The sequence below is a fragment of the Martes martes genome (genome assembly GCF_963455335.1).
Source record: "Martes martes genome assembly, chromosome: 16".
In the NCBI taxonomy this organism is placed as follows: Eukaryota; Metazoa; Chordata; class Mammalia; order Carnivora; family Mustelidae; genus Martes; species Martes martes.
Window position 1 is genome coordinate 166630 of NC_137904.1, and position 18328 is coordinate 184957.

The window sequence follows — 18328 nt, forward strand, 5'->3', positions numbered from 1 at the left end:
CCAAGTCAGTCCGTGGAGTTTCCTTCTTTTTTATTTATTCTCTCTTTGAAAAGTCCATCTCCCTCCACAGAGACTTAGTCCGGCCTTCGGGATCTCGTCTTCATTTCCTGCAGGGTGGGCAGAAGACACGCATCCCTGACGGAAAGAAGCCCCAGCGTGCCTAGAAAACGTGACCCTGGAGGCAGAGCAGTGTTTGGCCCAGTAAGAAGCTCACGTCATGTGTCCCCTCTTAAGATCAGTGGCACCTGAAGACAGGCCGCCGACTCTCTTCCCTCCCGGACAGGAGCCCCCGTCAGGGCGTCTGCTCCTCCCTGCGCTTCCTGCCTCTCTGCCTTAACGTCTGCTTCGGGGCTCCTCTCTCACCGGCTCTTACGCTGATCTCTCCGAATCCCCCCGAAGCTCTCCTGAGTGAGCGCTCCCCGAACAACACGAAGGCGCGCAAAAAGGAAGTCGAGACGCTGCAGCCGGCTGTCCGCTCACGGTACCAGACTCGAGAGTCCCTCAACCGTACCCCTCCCACCCCGACACAGAGACAGCGCGGCAAGGCCGACGCGGGGTCAGCGTGCCTCCCTGTCACGCTCCTCCCCGCTCTGCCAGGACCCGCGCGCCGCGCGGAACGGCCGCTGCTCCGGGAGGCCCAACGCACGTGCGCACACGGCGATTTACCAGACTTATTTCTACTGATACAACACTTTTGTTTCATAATATTCTTTTTATTTTATTTTATTTTATTTATTTTATTTTTTTTATTTTATTTATATTTATTTTTTTATTTTATTTATTTTATTTATATTCCTCACTGATTTTCTTCAAAAAAACTGACAGTAGTTTTAGATCCCTGCTATTTAAACCTTAGGAGTGAAAACATAACTGCAGATTAATAATTACAACTGTTTAGAAATATAAACTTTAAACACATCCATTCCTCGACAAACTTGGCCTATCTTTACAAAATTCAGGTAGAAAGCTCTTCTTCCGCCCCTTCCTGAGAATTCAGTCCCTTGAGGAGGACTGCACAAGGCAGGCCCAGTGTGTGTCTGAGGGGAGGGCACCGAGGGGCGCGAGAAAGGTCTGTGCACGAAGGGTCGGCCTGGCAGGGAAGGTGAGCACTGAGGAGGGCACCTGGCGCTGGGCGAGGGGACCCGACAAGCAGGGCACGTGCCCAAGGACGGCCACAGCGACCGCGGGAGTCGGGGAGGAGGGTGTCTAGGCAAGGGCAGGGGAGCTGGAGGCGGGTTACACGGGTAAGTAGGGAGGATGGGCGGCAGTTCTGTCATTATCCGAGAAGGGAGGCTCAAACGCAGGGAGAGGAAACCAAGAACGCGCACTGCCACTGTCCGCCGACACTGTCCAATGCTGTCGTGCGGGATTCGAGGTGGGAGGGTCAGGCCAAAGCCTAGAGGTCTCAGCACCACAGATACAGAAATGACCACGGGTGTGACTGTGTGTCACGTACACACACACGTGCACACTACTTAGGTACAAAGGTGCCCTTTCCCGTGGGGTCTGCTCAGGGGGCCTGAGAGAAGCCAGCGGCCCGTGTGTTTCGCGTCGTACTCCCATTCTCCGCCCAACGGGACGGCGGCTCCCCGAGACAGCAGGGGATCCGGGACTGGGGCAAGGAGCCTTCGAGGCGGGCCCGCAGTATCTTCTTGTTCTCGAAGAAAGTGAGGAAGTGTACCAAGTTGCCGAGGACACGTCAAAAGGACACAGAGCCAGACCAAAGGGGTTCCCACTGGCCAAATCCGAGCCAACTACACGTCAACACTGGGACGTTACAAGCCCGTGACTAACGCGGCGTCATGAGTCCACACCGATACAAAGTCTGAGGACAGAGGGGACACTTACAGTCTCGAAGCACCTCCTCACGAGATGCTTACTAATCGCCACGACAAAAAACCCCGCTACGGTGGAAACACTGGCAGACACGCCTTGCTTCAAGGGATCAAAGCTGACACGAGCAGCACTAGTAAAGGGACACGCTAACATTCTGCGCCCCCGACGAGGTGCAGGAGAGCAGACCATCGCTTCTGTGATGTACTGCCAAAGACACAAACCTACACCGAATCACCAGGCAACATCAGATGAACCAAAACCGAACGATATTCCTGGAGATAACTAACCCTGTAACTTTCAGACGTCAAAGTGTCAAAGTCCTAACAGTCAAGAAAGACGGAGGAACCGGTCTACACTGAAGGAGACTAAGCAGACGGGGCAAACACCAAGCGCGGCCTGTGTCCTTTGGCTACACAGGATGGTACAGGGACAGCTTACAGGACCCAAACGGGACCCAAGGAGCAGAAGGCAGCACTGCGCGTCACTGAGAACTTCCTGACCCTGCCAGCTGCGGCGAACCTTCTTGTGGACAGGAAACACGCACTCGAGTCTCGGGGACAACGGGGCACCAGGAGTGCAGAATACCGTCAACGGGCTCGGAAGGAAGTGAGAGTTGTTTGTGTCTACTTGTGGTATGTCTCTAAGCTTCTCATTGATTTTTGAAAAAAGTTTTTAAGCAGGAAGCAAGACAGAGTATGGACAAACATGACTTCCCACGTGGCACTGCCGCAGAGTTCCTGGCTGAAAGCCTCACTCTCGAAGACGGCCAGAGGACCGCTCTGGTGATCGCTCTCTCAGTGACCGAACTTGAACACGATACGGGGACTTCCTCGCCTCGGAAGCTGTGAGTCGCTGCTTCCTGCCTCGTCTGCTCCAACTGGGCCTTTCTGCCCTGTCAGGCTTCATTATTTTTTAATTTTTAATTTTTTAATTGAAATTTTAATTTAATTTTTAATGTTATTTTAAAATTTTAATTTACTTTTGCTTTTTTAATTTTTATTTCTGAAGGTGATCTACATTTCCAAGTGAATTTGCTGAGTATCTTGGAGAAGGTTTCCTTGAGTTCCTGGAGTTCCAAGGCCTGGGTTCACACTGGCACATCCCCACCCAGCCCAGCGGTGTGCCGCGAGGAGTGTCACAGCCCTCGTCTGCGACACGGGGCTAAGTCTTACGTGTCTGCTTCACAACAGGAGGAGGTAAGTAATGCCCAGCATCCGAAGGGTGTACCTGCTCCAAAGTGCTCCCTGAACGTGAGCAACCGTTCCCCCGTGGGGGAGGAACAGAACAACCCGCATGACCCCCTCCCCAGGCTAGAGGCAAAAGCACGGACAGGAAACGCCAGGGCACCCGGGGCTCTGCAGGGGGAGGGAATAGTGAGGGCACCTGGACGGGCGGGAAAGCGGAGAGGGTGACTTACTGCGTGTTGTGCAGCACCGTCTGGACAAAGGCAGGGTTTGTCTCCATGGACGCCGTCACCAGAGAGGTCAGCAGAGACCAGTACCAGATTGCAGAAGCATCTGACACCGAGACCCCAGACTTCTTAACTCTCTGAAAGCCAACAGCCCTCAGACCATGAATTCTAGTGTCACATCCATCGCTAAGACAACGTTTTATGTTAATCTGGACATCTGTCAAGCGCAAACAACAAATTCAGTATTGGATTAAAGTCTTCAGTTCCGCAAATGCTAGGCTCCCAACTAAAAGCAAAATAGTAATTCACATTTTGAAAAGAAAATTTTGAGATGACTCTGATGCCGGAAATAAATAATGCACTAGCATACAATAACCTTGTCAGAAAAGCATCAACAAAATGAAGATAAACTTAGGGGTGACTTAACCCTGTCCACCACAAAGTTTCATAAGAATTTATGCATCCTGAGAATTAACACAAAGATCAGTTTTTAAATCCTGATTCAATACATGGTAAGAAAATTTCTAGAATTTGTGCTAGGGTTCCGAAATTTCAATGTAAAGAGTCGCTGTCTCACAGCTGTTGTGAGAATTTACGTTTAATAATCCAGTCCAAACAGATGACAACACAGGCATGACTCACTTGTGAGAGCTGTCACAATGTCTTATTTGGGTTGGAGAGAAGGTGACAAGCTAAAAAGGACACAACTGAGAGAAAGGAGCGTCACAGTGTGAGACAGAAAGCATCTACTGCAGAAGCTGAGCCACTGTTCCGCCTGGGGACGAGACACAAAGACTCTGCCTCCCCAGGCCTCAGTTCCTCTGAGCAAAGCAAGAACACTTCCTTTGGCCCAGGAAAGCATTAGGAGAAATGAGACAAAACATGAAGCATCCCGGCTCCCTGAATGAAAAAAGCCTGGAAAGAAATCACAGAATTGTGATTATTTCCAAAATGCCAGGTGTGAAGTAAGGTTATAATAGTACAAAAATGGAAACAAGCTAAATGTCCAGGAATAAAGGGCTGGTTAAAGTTAAGGCAAGTTCTTATATGGCTAAACAAAGGTGTGCAAGAACACGTGGTGTGACAACATGCTAAAAAATTTACAAAACGGCATGCAAAGAATATCACCATTTTGTAAATACGTATACAAATAAATTACATTTTGTGAATACGTATGCACGACCCTACATTTGAAGATGTGTGTGTGTGCGCGTGCATGCACGTGTACACACACACAAACAAGTAAAGATCTGGAAGGACCACACTAACATCCACAGTGACAATCCCTGGGTCGTGGGAGTTTGAGTAGTTTCTGTTTACCTATACTTTCCAGTAAGGAAACAAGAATCGAGTATTTTTAATTTAGAAGGGTTTCCGTAACTTTCTACAACAGCGCACAGATGACATAACAGCTACCCCATGTGCACGACGAGAAGCAAACCCAAGCTCCAAACGAGACCTGACAGTCTCCCCACTGCAGAGGCCTTCCCGTTGACAAGGGCCCCTTCCTCGCCCCCCAAGCCCCCGATCAGCAGGCAGGCTGCCTCGTGCTGAACTCACAGAGCTGACTGATGTTGGCGTTCTCCAGCAGCGTCACGTAGCCGGTGACATTGCTGGGAATGTGCACGTCGCGGACGTCCTGCAGATCGCCGGCGCTCCTCCCCACGGCTACTGTCACCTGCTGCGGCATGTAGCTCTGGTCAGTGGCAGCCACCGCGATGGACAAGTGTCGAAGCACAACGTCCGGCTTCATTTTTAAGCTGGAAAACGCAGGGAGCACAAACGACAAGTGTTTCCACAGATCAAAACTGCTGCATCCGTGAGTCCCATCTCCACGGTCTCGTATTTGATATTGTCAAAGACCACCTCTCCTGAAAACAGGCGACTGGAAGAGTCCTCCCAACCTTCCTGTCTCTCAAATTTCTTCCAGTTCAAGGTTAATCTTACATTTCCTTTTAAGCTATCAGGAGGCAGGAAAGTATACTAGGAACACCCTAAAAAAATCGCTGTACCTCCAAGAAGCAAATTCTAAACCTCATCCAAAGAACTCAATATATTGAGTTAATATAAATTAGATGGCAAAAGGTCACAGATATTCTCCATGACAGAACGAGACAATTATTTCTACCTCCACCAACTGAAAATAGCCCATCCTCTGAAGAGGCCGGAGAAACTGCAGAAGGCAGCTTCAGAACTTCCAGAAATAACCGGTCACCGTCCCCAGTTCTACCCCAGGGTCCTTGCTCATCCCCTTCCCTCCTCCTCTGCCAAACTGGTCAAGACAGTAGCAGCCAGATTTTCTTAATGCACAGAAAGGAGCTTAAGAAGTAAAATCACATCTGGGGCGTCTGGGTGGCTCAGTGGGTTAAAGCCTCTGCTTTCGGCTCAGGTCATGATCCCAGGGTCCTGGGATCGAGCCCCGCATCGGGCTCTCTGCTTGGCAGGGAACCTGCTTCCCCTCTCTCTCTCTGCCTGCCTCTCTGCCTCCTTGTGACCTCTCTCCGTCAAATACATGAATAAAATCTTAAAAAGAAAAAAGAAGTAAAATCACATCTGACACAAGGAAAGTACTTGCCCGCTGTGGTAATGAATCTTCCTGAGAAACCAGTGAAAAAGATCTGAGATCAGTATGATCAGATATCAGTCAAATACTATTTCTCCCTTAAAATGTCAAGTAAAGGAATTATCCATGTTTATGAATACAAGAACTAGGTAGCATGATTTTATGCAATTCCTTTTGCTTTTTTTTTTTTTTAAGATTTTATTTACAAAGATCACAGGTAGGCAGAGGCAGGCAGAGAGAAGGGGGGAAGCAGGCTCCCCGCTGAGCAGAGAGCCCGATGCAGGGCTCCATCCCAGGACCCTGAGATCACCACCCGAGCTGAAGGCAGAGGCTTAACCCACTGAGCCGCCCAGGTGCCCCCTTTTTGCTTGATTCTTAAAGCATCTCCACAGACAGTCATTTACAATATGAAAACAACCAGGCAGTTAAGTAGAAAATACTCTAAAATTCACAAAGTGATCTGTGAGCACGCTGTCGGGGGCAGAGAGAGCAAGCAGGAGCCGCTCGCACTCCGAACCACTCCTGTGCTAGCACCCACCGGATCCAGTGCGAGCGGGCGCTGCCATCCGACTGCCAGTACGACGACGTTTCTCCATTTGTCATCTTGTCGATGTCAGCAGGGTTCGACGAGGTTTCTATGTAAGCGTAACACTTTGCTACCGACTTGAGTTTATCCATCTCCGGGCTTCCGGTTAGATCTCCAGGACTCTCTGCAGGGAAACCAGATGCTATCACGTGACATCTCTTTCATGAAGAGGGAAAAAAGGTCATTTAAAGTATCTAACATAAACTCCCTTGATAATTTGGCCCTGGAAAAAGAAATATTCCTTAAAATCTCTTTCCAAAGAAACTTTATAAGGCAGAAGTGTCCGAGGGTTGCTCTGTGAGCTCACTTAAAAAATACTTAAATCACTGATATATTTGCAAGCCACACTAAGAGAAGAAAATGGTGTCTTAAAGTTTGAACGGGCATTTCTTTAAACACATGGGAGACTTAGTAATCCACTTGCGTTTTGGAGAGCGGCTCGGTCCTACCTTCATCTACTTTCTGCCGGGTCGCAAGCCTTCTCACCAGTTTGTAGGTTATGGGACGCATACACACACACACGTGACAAGTGCTGCGTACTGTGAGCCGGGCACTTCTCTGGACGTCTTCTATGTACTCATTCAGTCCAGAGATGAGGAAACCAAGGCACAGAGAGTCATTAAGTGCCCAAGCTCAGAGTTAGTAGAAAATGCAGTCTGTCATCACACGTTAGAAAACACCTTTTTGTTCCCTAGAACACCATTAGACTTTTGACTCTGCTTTGAGTTTCTGTTCTACAGAACTTTCATAAAATCTAACTTCTTCATCTCCGATGGTTTCTGAGTCTCACATCCCGCTAGGCGAGGTCCCTGTGCCAGGAGCTGGGCAGGGTGTGGCTACTCTCTTCCCACACTTCCAGTCTCTTTACAGTTGGACTTTTCAATCCACCTGAAATTTGTTTCCGTGAATGGAGTGGGTTCATAAGAGTCTGGTTTTATTTTTCCCTCCAAATGGCTGGCCATTGCCCTGACCCCACTTGTTGACTAATTCGCCTTTCCACCATTTGTAACGCCGACTCTCTCTGGTACTCTACTCCCACACACACGTGGGTCTGTTTCCGGACTCGACTACGTTCCACGGACCAGTCTACTGACACCCCCAACTTCCGAGTGAGTCCACACTGCGTGTAGTGGCTCTCCTCAGTGACTCAACGACTCACAAAGTACCTACTATGTGGCCCAGCGCCAAGTGCTAAGGACAATGACACGAACAAGGTAGACACACAGGGAAATCATAATTTTACAACTTCAAGGAGTGCCATTTGGACCATTAAACCTACAAAGGTGATGGTGACCAGAAGCGGGGAATGGGGGCGTTCATTAGATGGGTAATGAGGGAAGGCCTCCCTAAGTCACATCTGAGCAGAGACCTGAGTGAAGAGAAGCCAGTTGTGGGAAGGAAGGAAGGAGGGGAGGCGGGAGGAGGGAAGGAGGGAGGGAAGGAGGGAGGGAAGGAGGGAGGGAAGGAGGGAGGGAAGGAGGGCGGGAAGGAGGGAGGGAAGGAGGGCGGGAAGGAGGGCAGGCAGGCAGGCTCGCTTCCAGAGCCAAAGGCAGGGAGAGTGCCGGCTCTCACAACCCACGGACCGTGTTGAGGAGCCCCCAGCGCACGCATGCACGCACCCTTCTCCCTCTGGAGCAGCTGGTCCAAGGACTCCTTGAGAACAGAGGCCCTCATGGCACACACGTTGGCGCAGTGGTCCAGCATGGGGCAGGGCACGGCCGTGCCGGAGAGCCGGTTGCGGTGCAGGAAGCGCAGAATCAGGGACGCGTGCGCGCCCAGCCCCTCCTTGGACTCTGAGAAGATGTCGATGAAACCTGGGAAGACAAAACTCATGTCTGGTGTTTCCAGGAACCCACCACGGCAGTGTTGCCACCCATGCTCCCGTCCTGGTGGCCTCTCTGAACTGGCTGAATTAAAAGCAGCCGTTAAGAATCTTCGCTGAAATTTTCAGCTTTAATCATTTAAAAATCTAAACAAGTTTTAAGAAATGAGCCAGCGGCTGGCGTGTCTGGGCGGCTCAGTCACCGAAGTGGCTGACTCCTGAGGATCTCAGTCTCGACCTCGGGGTCATGAGTTCAAGGCCCCACTGGGCTCCATGCTGGCACAGAGCCTACCTCAGGAAAAAAAAGAAAAAAGACAAGAAAAGAAATGAACCAGTGGTAACCTCAATTTAAGCATTCATTTTGGGGCACCTGGCTGGCTCATGGGGTGGACCATGAGCCCCTTGATCCAAGGGCTGTGAGTCCAAGCCCCACGTTGGGTTGTTGAGGTTACTTCAAAATAAAATCTTTTTTTTTTTAAAGATTTTATTTATTTATTTGACAGAGATCACAAGTAGGCAGAGAGGCAAGCAGAGACAGAGGAGGAAGCTGGATCCCTGCCGAGGAGAGAGCCTGACACGGGACTCGTTCCCAAGGCCCTGAGACCATGACCTGAGCTGAAGGCAGAGGCTTAACCCACTGAGCCCCCCAGGCAGCCCTCAAAATAAAATCTTGAAAAAAAATTTTAGTTTAGTTTAGTGGAATTTTAGAAGACTTACACTACATTTGCTTCAATCCAAGCTTTAAACGTGTAAGCACTGAGACACCAACTATAAGTCTTTACATAATTTTGCACACAGAGTGTGGATTAGGGATCAAGTTTATCACATTAGGAAGTCGAGGTGTGACTGCTTTTACACTAAGCTACAGGAGACACGATAATGACAACGCAGCCACTGCCCTGACCGTACTTCCCGGGGGGCATCTCACAAGGCACGAGGCTCTGCCCCCAGTGCCCCTCCTGTGCCCCCACGTCCTCTCCACGGCAGCTCCCTGGGGTCTGCCTGCTCTGTCCGGCCCTCGGCCACTGCCCAGACCCTGGGCTCAACACCTCCTGCTCGTGCTGACCCACCCAGAGTTCCTGACGGGATCTCCTGGCTGCCCTCGGTCTGCCATTAACCCACCTAACCCTACAAAAACACCAAACACACCACGTCTCTCTGTTTAAACTCCCCTCGTGGTCCGTCATAACCTACAACACATGTGCCTGCAACCAAGGTGCCGGTAAGCCAGCCTGAAAGGGGAGAGGAGCAGCGCAGTGGCTCTTCCTGGAGCTCAGATACACTTGTAGACTTGGGGAACTCTTTTCTGTTTGCTTTCTAACGAGTCATAACGGACATAATGAAAAGCACCTGCTGCGTAAGTGCGCTGGGATGAACTTCCACAAAGCCCACACCCATCAAAACAGCACCCGGAGGAATTACACGTGAAACAAACAAGTTGTACTTGAGAAGGAGACTTCACATTGATTTTCAAGACAGAACAGGGGGCTGAGGAGAAGCCATGTGCCGGAAGCACCCCCAGCACAGCCTGGAGACACCGGGTCCATGTCCCCGGGACTCAGAAGCCGTGGCACCCCTCAGCCTCCTCATGCAGCTCTCCGCCCACTGGCAGACCCTACAGCAGCACCACTGTCGCATGAAGGCACGGCTGACGGCTGTGTGCTCGGCTGTGTGCGCCCTGTGTGCTCGGGACGCCCGTGAGAATACAGACTCTGCCCGTGGGAGGTCACACAAGTCCGGCAAGCACTGAACATCAGCACAATGGGGTGACAAAGGGACAAGTCCCAATCTCAGAAAGAGGGACAAGGAAACCAATCCCTGGGGACAGGCTAGCCCAGCTTACCAAGGTTCGTGCTAGGACCGTGATAAAACAATTTCTTTAAACTATGTGGGGACAGAAAATTTTGGCTAGAACGTTCCAGTCACAACTCTGTACACAGGCACCTCAGGATTCGAACCCCACATTTCTCTCCCCAGTCGCCAGCAGCCACAGTGTAGGGAGTTTCCTCTTGGGTGGGCTCCCCGGTCTCCAGCCTTCCCCTCCCCTCCCACACCTCTCTTTGAGGTGTCCACACAGAGCTCCCTCCCGATGCTTCCCACGGGCTGATAATGCGGAAGTGGGAGTCCTACGTAAATGCCGAGATACACTTTAGCTGAACAAGATGCAAAGCATCATTTCTACCGCCGTGAGAGGAGGAGTGTGCACGTGTGGACTCCCTGGGACGCTCTGTAAAGATGGCGTAATTCCCGACAAGTCGAGGAGGAAGGGCAGTCTGCACTCCTCACTGATTCACAGACATCACCCTTCCCCAGCACAGCGCAGCATCCGCGTGAGGCCAGAGAGGTCGAGGGCCAGCGGACCCAGTCACGCATCTCCCACGCCCACCTGCCCCACCGCTGCTGTGCCGGGCTCCGCGCTGAGCGGGCCGCTGAAGGCAGAGACGGAAGTCCTGGGACACGCTGAGGCTGAAAGGAGGACGTGCAAAGTTCCTTCCCTCCAAAAACTCAATTGTTTCCTCACTGGCAAGAAAGGAGGATGATTTAACTTGGATTCTGTCTTCTGAGTCCCCAGAAGAAACCAGACAAAAACACAAGTTTTACATAGATATAATGTAGAAGTATTGCTTAATTTGTACACTACTTGCATTATCACTTAAGTTTCAGAGTGACGGCTGTCTAATAAAACGAAACAAACAAAAAAACCCACTGGGTGCCTACCACACACCAAAGACGTGTTACGTGCGAGGACACGGCAGAAAGAAAAGGCCGCCGTCCTCACGGAGCGCACAGTAGAGGAGGAAAGACGGACATTTACAGACAAGTGGATAATTAATTAATTCCAGTGATGGCATGAGGCAAAAGACAAATGCAGGACGCGCAGAGAACCGGGGCCGGGGACAGCCTCTCGAGGGAGTGAAACAGAGAGAGCCTCTCACGACAGAAGTTCATGAAAACGGCAGAGCTGCCCAAGCGTCAGGGTACCGGGGACGCAAGGAGATGGGGACGCGGGAGCGATGGGCTCGCGCGCCTCCCGGGTCAGCGGGAGCAGCCCGCGCGCCGCACGGGGCCCTCGCCCTGCGCAGTCCCCGCCGGGGGACGGCAGAGCTCGCGGGGCTGCGCCAGCGCGCTCCGGCCTTACCTGGGACGAGGGAGCAGGCCTGCAGCTGCCGGATGGTGTGGCTCAGCTCGCCCTGGAGGTTAGCGCCGCTGGAGTGCTTGAGGGCCTCCAGCATGCTCTCGGCGTCCACGGTGCCGTCGCCCTCCGCGTCGAACTGGGCAAAGGCCTGCAACGTAAGGGACGCGCCGTGATCGCGGCAGCTCCGGAAGCCACACCTCGCGGCTGCCGGCGGCCGGCGGGAGCGGGGCGCGGGGTCTGTCCCCAGCCTCCGGAGAACAGATTCAGGACAGCGACTCGCTGCGCTCTGCAGAGGCCAAGCACAAGCACACAACCGCTACTCCACACACACGGTTTGGTCATCTCGCCTCTCTCGCAGGTCAGTCTCCTTCCCCCAAATAACTTGGGAAAGCCAGCGGCGTGGCGTCTTCCAGCGGGTGACAGAGCAGACAGAGCGCTCGCACCAGGGACGCGGCTGGGAGTAGCAGCTCGGGGTGAGCGGGGCTTGTCCGTCCAAACACTCCTCACACACAGGACCTAACGGGGATATCTGCCTCCGTCCCAACCGTGCCGGCCGTCCGGCCGCAGTCGAGCTCGCTCCCTCCGGTGGGGCCGCCCGGGGAACCGGGTACAGTGTGGGATTTGGTCTGAACCCCGGTCTGTCACTAAGCAGCTGTGTGACCATCTACACATCCCTTTACCTCCAGAAGCCTGAGCGCCTAGATCGGAAAGATGGGGCACAGGGCGCCAAACTCACAGGCCGCCGTCTGGACCAAGCGGCATCGGAACAGCGGCCAATACGCGGGAAGCACATCAGAATGCTCTCGAACGCGCGCCGGCCGCCTCCCCTGCGCCCCAGGCCGGCCCCCTCACGGCCCCCCTCATGTTCTACAAGACTCTCCTCACCTGGCGGCTGCCGCGTCTCCCCAGATCCCAGTCCCTCCCGCAGCAGCGGTTGGTCTCTTCCTGCTGACCCACTCGCTCACAGACATCCCTCCCCAGGGAGCACTTCGGCAGTCTCCCACCCTCCTCTCGAAGTAATCCTCCCTCTCCCCTAAAACGCCTGCCCTTTCCTGATTTCCCTCGTTTGTGGAGCACGGAGATGTCCCACTAAGGCTGCAGGACTGACAACGAGCACCCCGATTTCCACCACAGACCTCCAAACACAGTGCTCGTTAGGGACACGGCAAACCCCTACGCTCAGGTCCACGAGCCGGGGCTGGACGTGCAGGCGGCCGGACAGAGCTTCGGGCAACGTGTGAGGGAAGGACGCAGCATTCTCCTGGCATTTCCTCAACCCGACAGGATTATCCAAAAACGTGACAGGACCAAAGGCTACACTACTCAAAGAACAACGTTCAAAAGGAGGGAAACTATCACCCTGTTCTCCTCTGATGAGGCCCAGTCAGGAAGCTGGGCTGGGTCTCACTCCACACCCAAAGGAAATGACACGGAAGGGGTCAGCGGACACAGACGGTGGCAGAGAGAAGACACGGCCTGTGAGGACGGGCGCCGGAGCACAGGCCTGCAGGGTGAAGAACGGGTGCCTGGCATGGGCTGTCACGAGAAGGGCCAGCGAAAATGAAGGTCATGAGACAGAAATTAGAGCAAAAAAATAAAAATTAATTAATTTCTTTTAAAAAAGACGGTAAGGGCGCCTAGATGGCTCAGTCGGTTAGGCGTCTGCCTTCGGCTCAGGTCACGATCCCAGGGTCCAGGGATCCAGCCCCGCATCGGGCTCCCTGCTCAGCGGGGAGCCTGCTTCCCCCTCTGCCTGCTGCTCCCTCTGCTTGTGCTGCCTGTCTGTCTGTCTCTCTCTCTCCCTGACAAATATATAAATCAAATCTTGAAAAAACACTAACAATAATCTGGAGGAGAGAGTGGTGGGGGGGGTAGATGAGATAAAATCGGCCTGGAGTCGTACGTGCTGCAACTGAAATGTGAGAGATCACTCTAAGCTCAGCTCGACTTTCTTATGTTTAAAATTTTCCATTAAACAAACAAACAAACGTAAGACATCCACAGACCCTCCCTCCACTCAGAAGCCCGGGGGTTGATTCCATCGGAGAGAGTGTTACGGTCTCCCGAGGAGGAACAGCGGGCACTAGAGCCCACAGGGTTAGGGTTGGAAGACCCACCCCTGCTCCAGGGCTCCCGGAACGCTAGCGGCCGGACAGAGGTGCCAACCCTCCAGGCAAGAGACTGGCGGCTCTTCTCTGGGACACCAGACAAGCCCCTGAGGACAGACCTGGAGACACTGGTACCAGAGGTACCACAGTACCAGAGGTACCAGAGGGCTCCCCACGGAAGGTACCCAACCTCTTCACCATACGCTGAGGCTCAGTGTCACAGACCAGATGCAGGGAACGCCCAGTGTCACCAACCAGATGCAGGGAGCACCCAGCTCTTTAGGCTCCTTTCCTGGACTACTGGACATTTGAGGAAAGGCCTAGGAGGAAACACAGAAACAGCAACTCGGAGAAAAGAAAGGAAAAGAAGAAAATGTGAAAAAGATTATTGTTCATATCTTCAGAGAAATATTTAGAAAGCTATTTTTTTTAAAAGATTTCATTTATTTATTTGATAGAGACCACAAGCAGGCAGAGAGGCAGGCAGAGAGAGAGGAGGAAGCAGGCTCCCCGCTGAGCAGAGAGCCCGATGCGGGGCTCGATCCCGGGACCCTGGGATCATGACCCAAGCCGAAGGCAGAGGCTTTAACCCACCGAGCCACCCAGGCGCCCCTAAAAGCTATTTTTAATACCAGCTTACTGACGTATAATTCACATACCATAAAACTGACCCTTTTAAAGTGTACGACCTCGTGGGTTTGGGTATATTCACAGTTGGGGAGCTGCCACCAACACCACCTAATAAAAAGGGACCCTGCATTGTCACGAAAGACTAAGAGACTCCTACTGAAACCCGTCTATTCAGAACACTTTCGTAAGCTCCTGAAAGTTAAAATATCACAGCAAAATGAAAATCTCTCAGCGGATTTGGGAAGATAAATTGAGTAGAGTGCCCAGAGAGTAGAGCACAAAGACAAAGTCACGGGAACCCGGTAAGGCAAGAGGAAAACCACCAGGAGACCCGTCCGGGAATCCAACACCCAAACGCCGTGAGTGGCAGAGAAGGAAACACAGAAATGGGAGGGAGAGCAATAACCATTGTTAGGATCCAAGAGAATTTCGTGCCGCTGAAGGACACGACTGTTGACACTGCAGAGGCTGAACACCCCCCAGTGACTAAACGCACACCGTGATCAGATTGCGTAAGGCGGAGGGGAAAGAGAAGTTCCTGCTTCCACGGGGAAGACGCGAGGTCCGTGTCGGAGGTCGGGAATCGGGGCTGATTCAGCAGTTACACGGAAGCGGCCCGGAGCAGGGCCTTCAGCATCCCGGGGGACGCTCTCTCACCCGGAAGTTAGCACGCGGTCACAACACCGCCCGCTGCGCGCGAGCGGGAAAGACGCTCTCCCGCAGCAAGGCTCTCAGGACAGGCGCCGGCCGGCGCTCCTCACTCCGCAAGCTCCCGGAGGGTGCGGCGGCCCAGACACGGAATGCGCCGAGAAAGGGGCAGCCCGGGCTCCGACCGAGACACAGAATGAGGCCCCGGTTGCTGGAGATGCTGACAACCTAAAGAACACCAGGTCCAGGACGAAGCTGGTCGGGGGCTCCTGAGATGAGCCTCTCGGGGGGCCGTGGGCCTGAGCGGAGCCGCCGCGCCGCGAGAGAGGCGGGCACGGGCCGGAAGCCTGCGGTCGCGTTCGTGACGGCAGATCGCGCACGAGAACAGCCCCGGCCCAGTCGTCGACCTCGGAGAAAACGCAACACTGTACGAGAAGGGGGTCACAGTGGTGGCGTGCTGCGCGGACACGCCTGTTCTCCCCGACACGCCAAGACGAAAGGGTCCGCCGGGGGGACGGGAGACGTGCGCACGCGGGCACGGGCGCGAAGGCGAAGGTCAGCGAAGGCCTCCCCTTCCGCGGCGGGAAGGACGCGGACGAGGCGCGTGACTGAAAACTGACGGAGCCACGCACCCGCGTCGCCGGGGACGCTCAGGAAACCCGCTCCGGAGCCAGCGGCAGCAGCCGAGGGGGACGCGTCCCCGCGGGCCACGCCGGCTGGGAGTGCGGGGCCACGGCTTTTTGCACGCGTCGCACGGGCTCCGTGCCATGCGAGCGATCAGGAAAATCAACCATTTTGAGGGCCCGCTTCAAGCACAGGACAGATTGGATGAGTGGCTTCACGACTTTTTTAAGTAGCGTAATACTTCCTCGTGTCTACGTGAACGTCTCACACAGTGAATACATCAACCCGACAAGATTTCTGGGACCACGGGAAAATGTGAACATGGCCTGGGTGCTAGAGGAGACCCAAGTGAACCCACACAGAAGGGTGAGGACCACAGAGAGAACAGCTGCAGAAGGGAGCTACAGGATGGCCCCACGCTGGCCTACTGTTATTGTTGTTTGTTTGTTGTTTTTATCTTTGTTTTTAAGGATTTTATATATTTATTTGACAGAGATCCCAAGTAGGCAGAGAGGCAGGCAGAGAGAGGGGGAAGCAGGCTCCCTGCTGAGCAGAGAGCCCGATGCGGGGCTCAATCCCAGGACCCTGAGATCATGACCTGAGCTGAAGGGAGAGGCTAAACCCACGGAGCCACCCAGGCGCCCCTGTTGTTGATTTATTTATTTTATTTAGAGACAGCGGGGATAAGTGGGAAGAGGGGGAGAGGAGAATGCCAAGCAGAGGGGCGCCTGGGGGGCTCAGTCGGTGAAGCAGCCAACTCTTGATTTTGGCTCAGGTCATGATCTCAATCGTGTGACTGAGCCCCACATCAGGCTTTACACTCAGCGTGGAGTCGGCTTAAGATTCTCTCTCTCCCTCTACCTCTGCCCCTCCCCTCCTTCCACCCAGTGTCTCTCTCTCTCTCTCTCTGTCTCAAAGAAAGCATTAAATTAAGTTAAATTACACTAAGGGGGCGCCTAGGTGGCTCAGTTGAGCCTCTGCCTTCAGCTCGGGTCATGATCTCAGGGTCCTGGGATCCAGCCCCACACTGGGCTCCCTGCTCAGTAGCAAGTCCGCTTGTCCCTCTGCCCCTCGCCCCTCATTCCCTCTCTCAAATAGGTGAAATCTTTATAAAAAAAAAAATTAAGTACATTAAAAATTGTAAAAAAAAAAAAGATTCTATTGATCTGTCAGTAGTTACTGAATATAATAAAAAGAATTTTCAAACAAAGAAAAACAAAGACATACTGCGTGACAAAAAAATCAGAACAGCATTGCTAATAGCTTCACCAAATAAATACATCATTTCCGACGCCTGGAAATTGTCCTTAAAGAAATGTACCGGTTTTCAAATCCAGCACTTAACACCTGGCGTGTTTCACAGGACTTCCCGGAGTCCGGTCTGCGCCCGCACGCACTCAGTCCTCTCTGACAGGCAGCCACTGTGCCCCTGAAGCGAGCCTGGCTCCGCGCGTGGGAAAACCGACAGGGCACATCCTTGCCCTCCGAAATGCTCACAGCCTTGGAAAAGACAGATCTGCAAACCAACAGCAGCAATGTGACGTGTGCTCATCCCCACAACACAGCTACAGCATGAACAACCCGGGTCCCTAACAGACACAGTCACCAAGGCCCAGGCGGAGCTCTAAGCCGCACACCGGGAGCAACTCGTATTCTCCGCAGCGACCCTCGAGGTAGGCGCTGCCCTTCTACCAGTGAGGAACAGGAGGCGAAGGATGTTGTTTGAGGTCACAAGGCTGGCAGCCGTAAATCATGGTACCGGGATGTGATCGTGGTATGACTTGGGATCCTACACCACGCGCCACTGTGCCACCAGCTGACAGACGCTCCAGAGGCCAGAAGCCCAAAAGGGACTGGGATACTCGGGGAACGTGGCCCTTGCACTGAGTTTTGACGAGTAACTAGGAATCTGTAAGCGTGTGCAGACGAGGCAGCCATCCTAGGAAGAGGGGCCAGAATGTGAGTCTGGACACAGAGAGCAGGCAAGACCGCACGGACTCTCGCTCCCGGTGCAGCAGGAGGGAGGGCCGCGGAAGCCAGAGGACAGAGAACCTGGCCGGTCAGGCTGAGGGGCTCCCATCACCTAGCAAGGGTACCAGGAGGCCACTGGAGAAGACTGATCATTCCAGATCTACTTAAACCCTCAACCTGGAATGGACCTACCAATCTCTTCACATACGTGCCTTCACATGGCTTGAACACCTTCTCCGGTGTCTCCGCGACACATACTGGTGACGGGAAGCTCACGTCTTCTGACCAGTTCTGACAGCAACAACTCTCTTCTCTGTATAATGAATGGAGACGTGCCTCCCTAGTGTCACCACCTGTGGGGCCCTTCACAACACATCTGATTCCTGTGCCCCAGAACAGCCCACGGATCACTGAACACGGGCAACAGGCCCCGAGTCTCCCTCAACCAGTTCTCACTCTGCTATGGCTTTAGTCTCATTCCCATGCTGGCTGTCCCCTCTGGGACCCTCCAGTTTGACATAACCCCAGAGCAGTGTGTCTCAAGTGTCACTGGCTGAGCCACTGTAAGAAATACATTTCAAGGGGGCGCCTGGGTGGCTCAGGTGGTAAAGCGTCTGCCTTTGGCACAGGTCCCGATCCCAGCGGTCCTGGGATCAAGCCCCACGTTGCCCAACGTCACCCCAACTCGGGCTCTCTGCTCCATGGGGAGCCTGCTTCTTCCGGTGACCTTCCCCCTCTCCTCTATTTGTGCTCTATCTCACTATCTCTGTCACTCAAATAAATAAATAAAATCTTTTTTAAAAACAGAAAGAAAGAAATACATTTTGGGGGCATGGTTCAGTCAGTTAAGTATCGCCTTCCACTCAGGTCCTGATCCCAGGGTCCTGGGATTCAGCCCCAGGGAGGAGCCCACTTCTCCCTCTCCCTCTGCCACACCCCCGGCTCTCTCTCTGTCAAAAATAAAATAAAATCAAACAAAACAAAACAAAATAA

At 53.1% G+C, this 18328-nt stretch overlaps 1 protein-coding gene across 2 annotated transcripts in view; it reads right to left on the reverse strand.

Moving 5' to 3' along the window:
• ZZEF1 (zinc finger ZZ-type and EF-hand domain containing 1) overlaps positions 1-18328 on the reverse strand; it is a gene marked incomplete at its 5' end in the record, with an annotated part of 98078 nt that overhangs the window by 71518 nt on the left and 8232 nt on the right. For both annotated transcript variants that reach the window (XR_013968145.1, XM_080826198.1), the window contains 5 exons: positions 3254-3464; positions 4808-5007; positions 6349-6520; positions 8016-8210; positions 11358-11502. Coding sequence is in view for 1 of the 2 variants with exons in the window: in XM_080826198.1 (XP_080682324.1) it covers positions 3254-3464; positions 4808-5007; positions 6349-6520; positions 8016-8210; positions 11358-11502 (923 nt within the window). The remainder of the gene's footprint in view (positions 1-3253; positions 3465-4807; positions 5008-6348; positions 6521-8015; positions 8211-11357; positions 11503-18328) is intronic.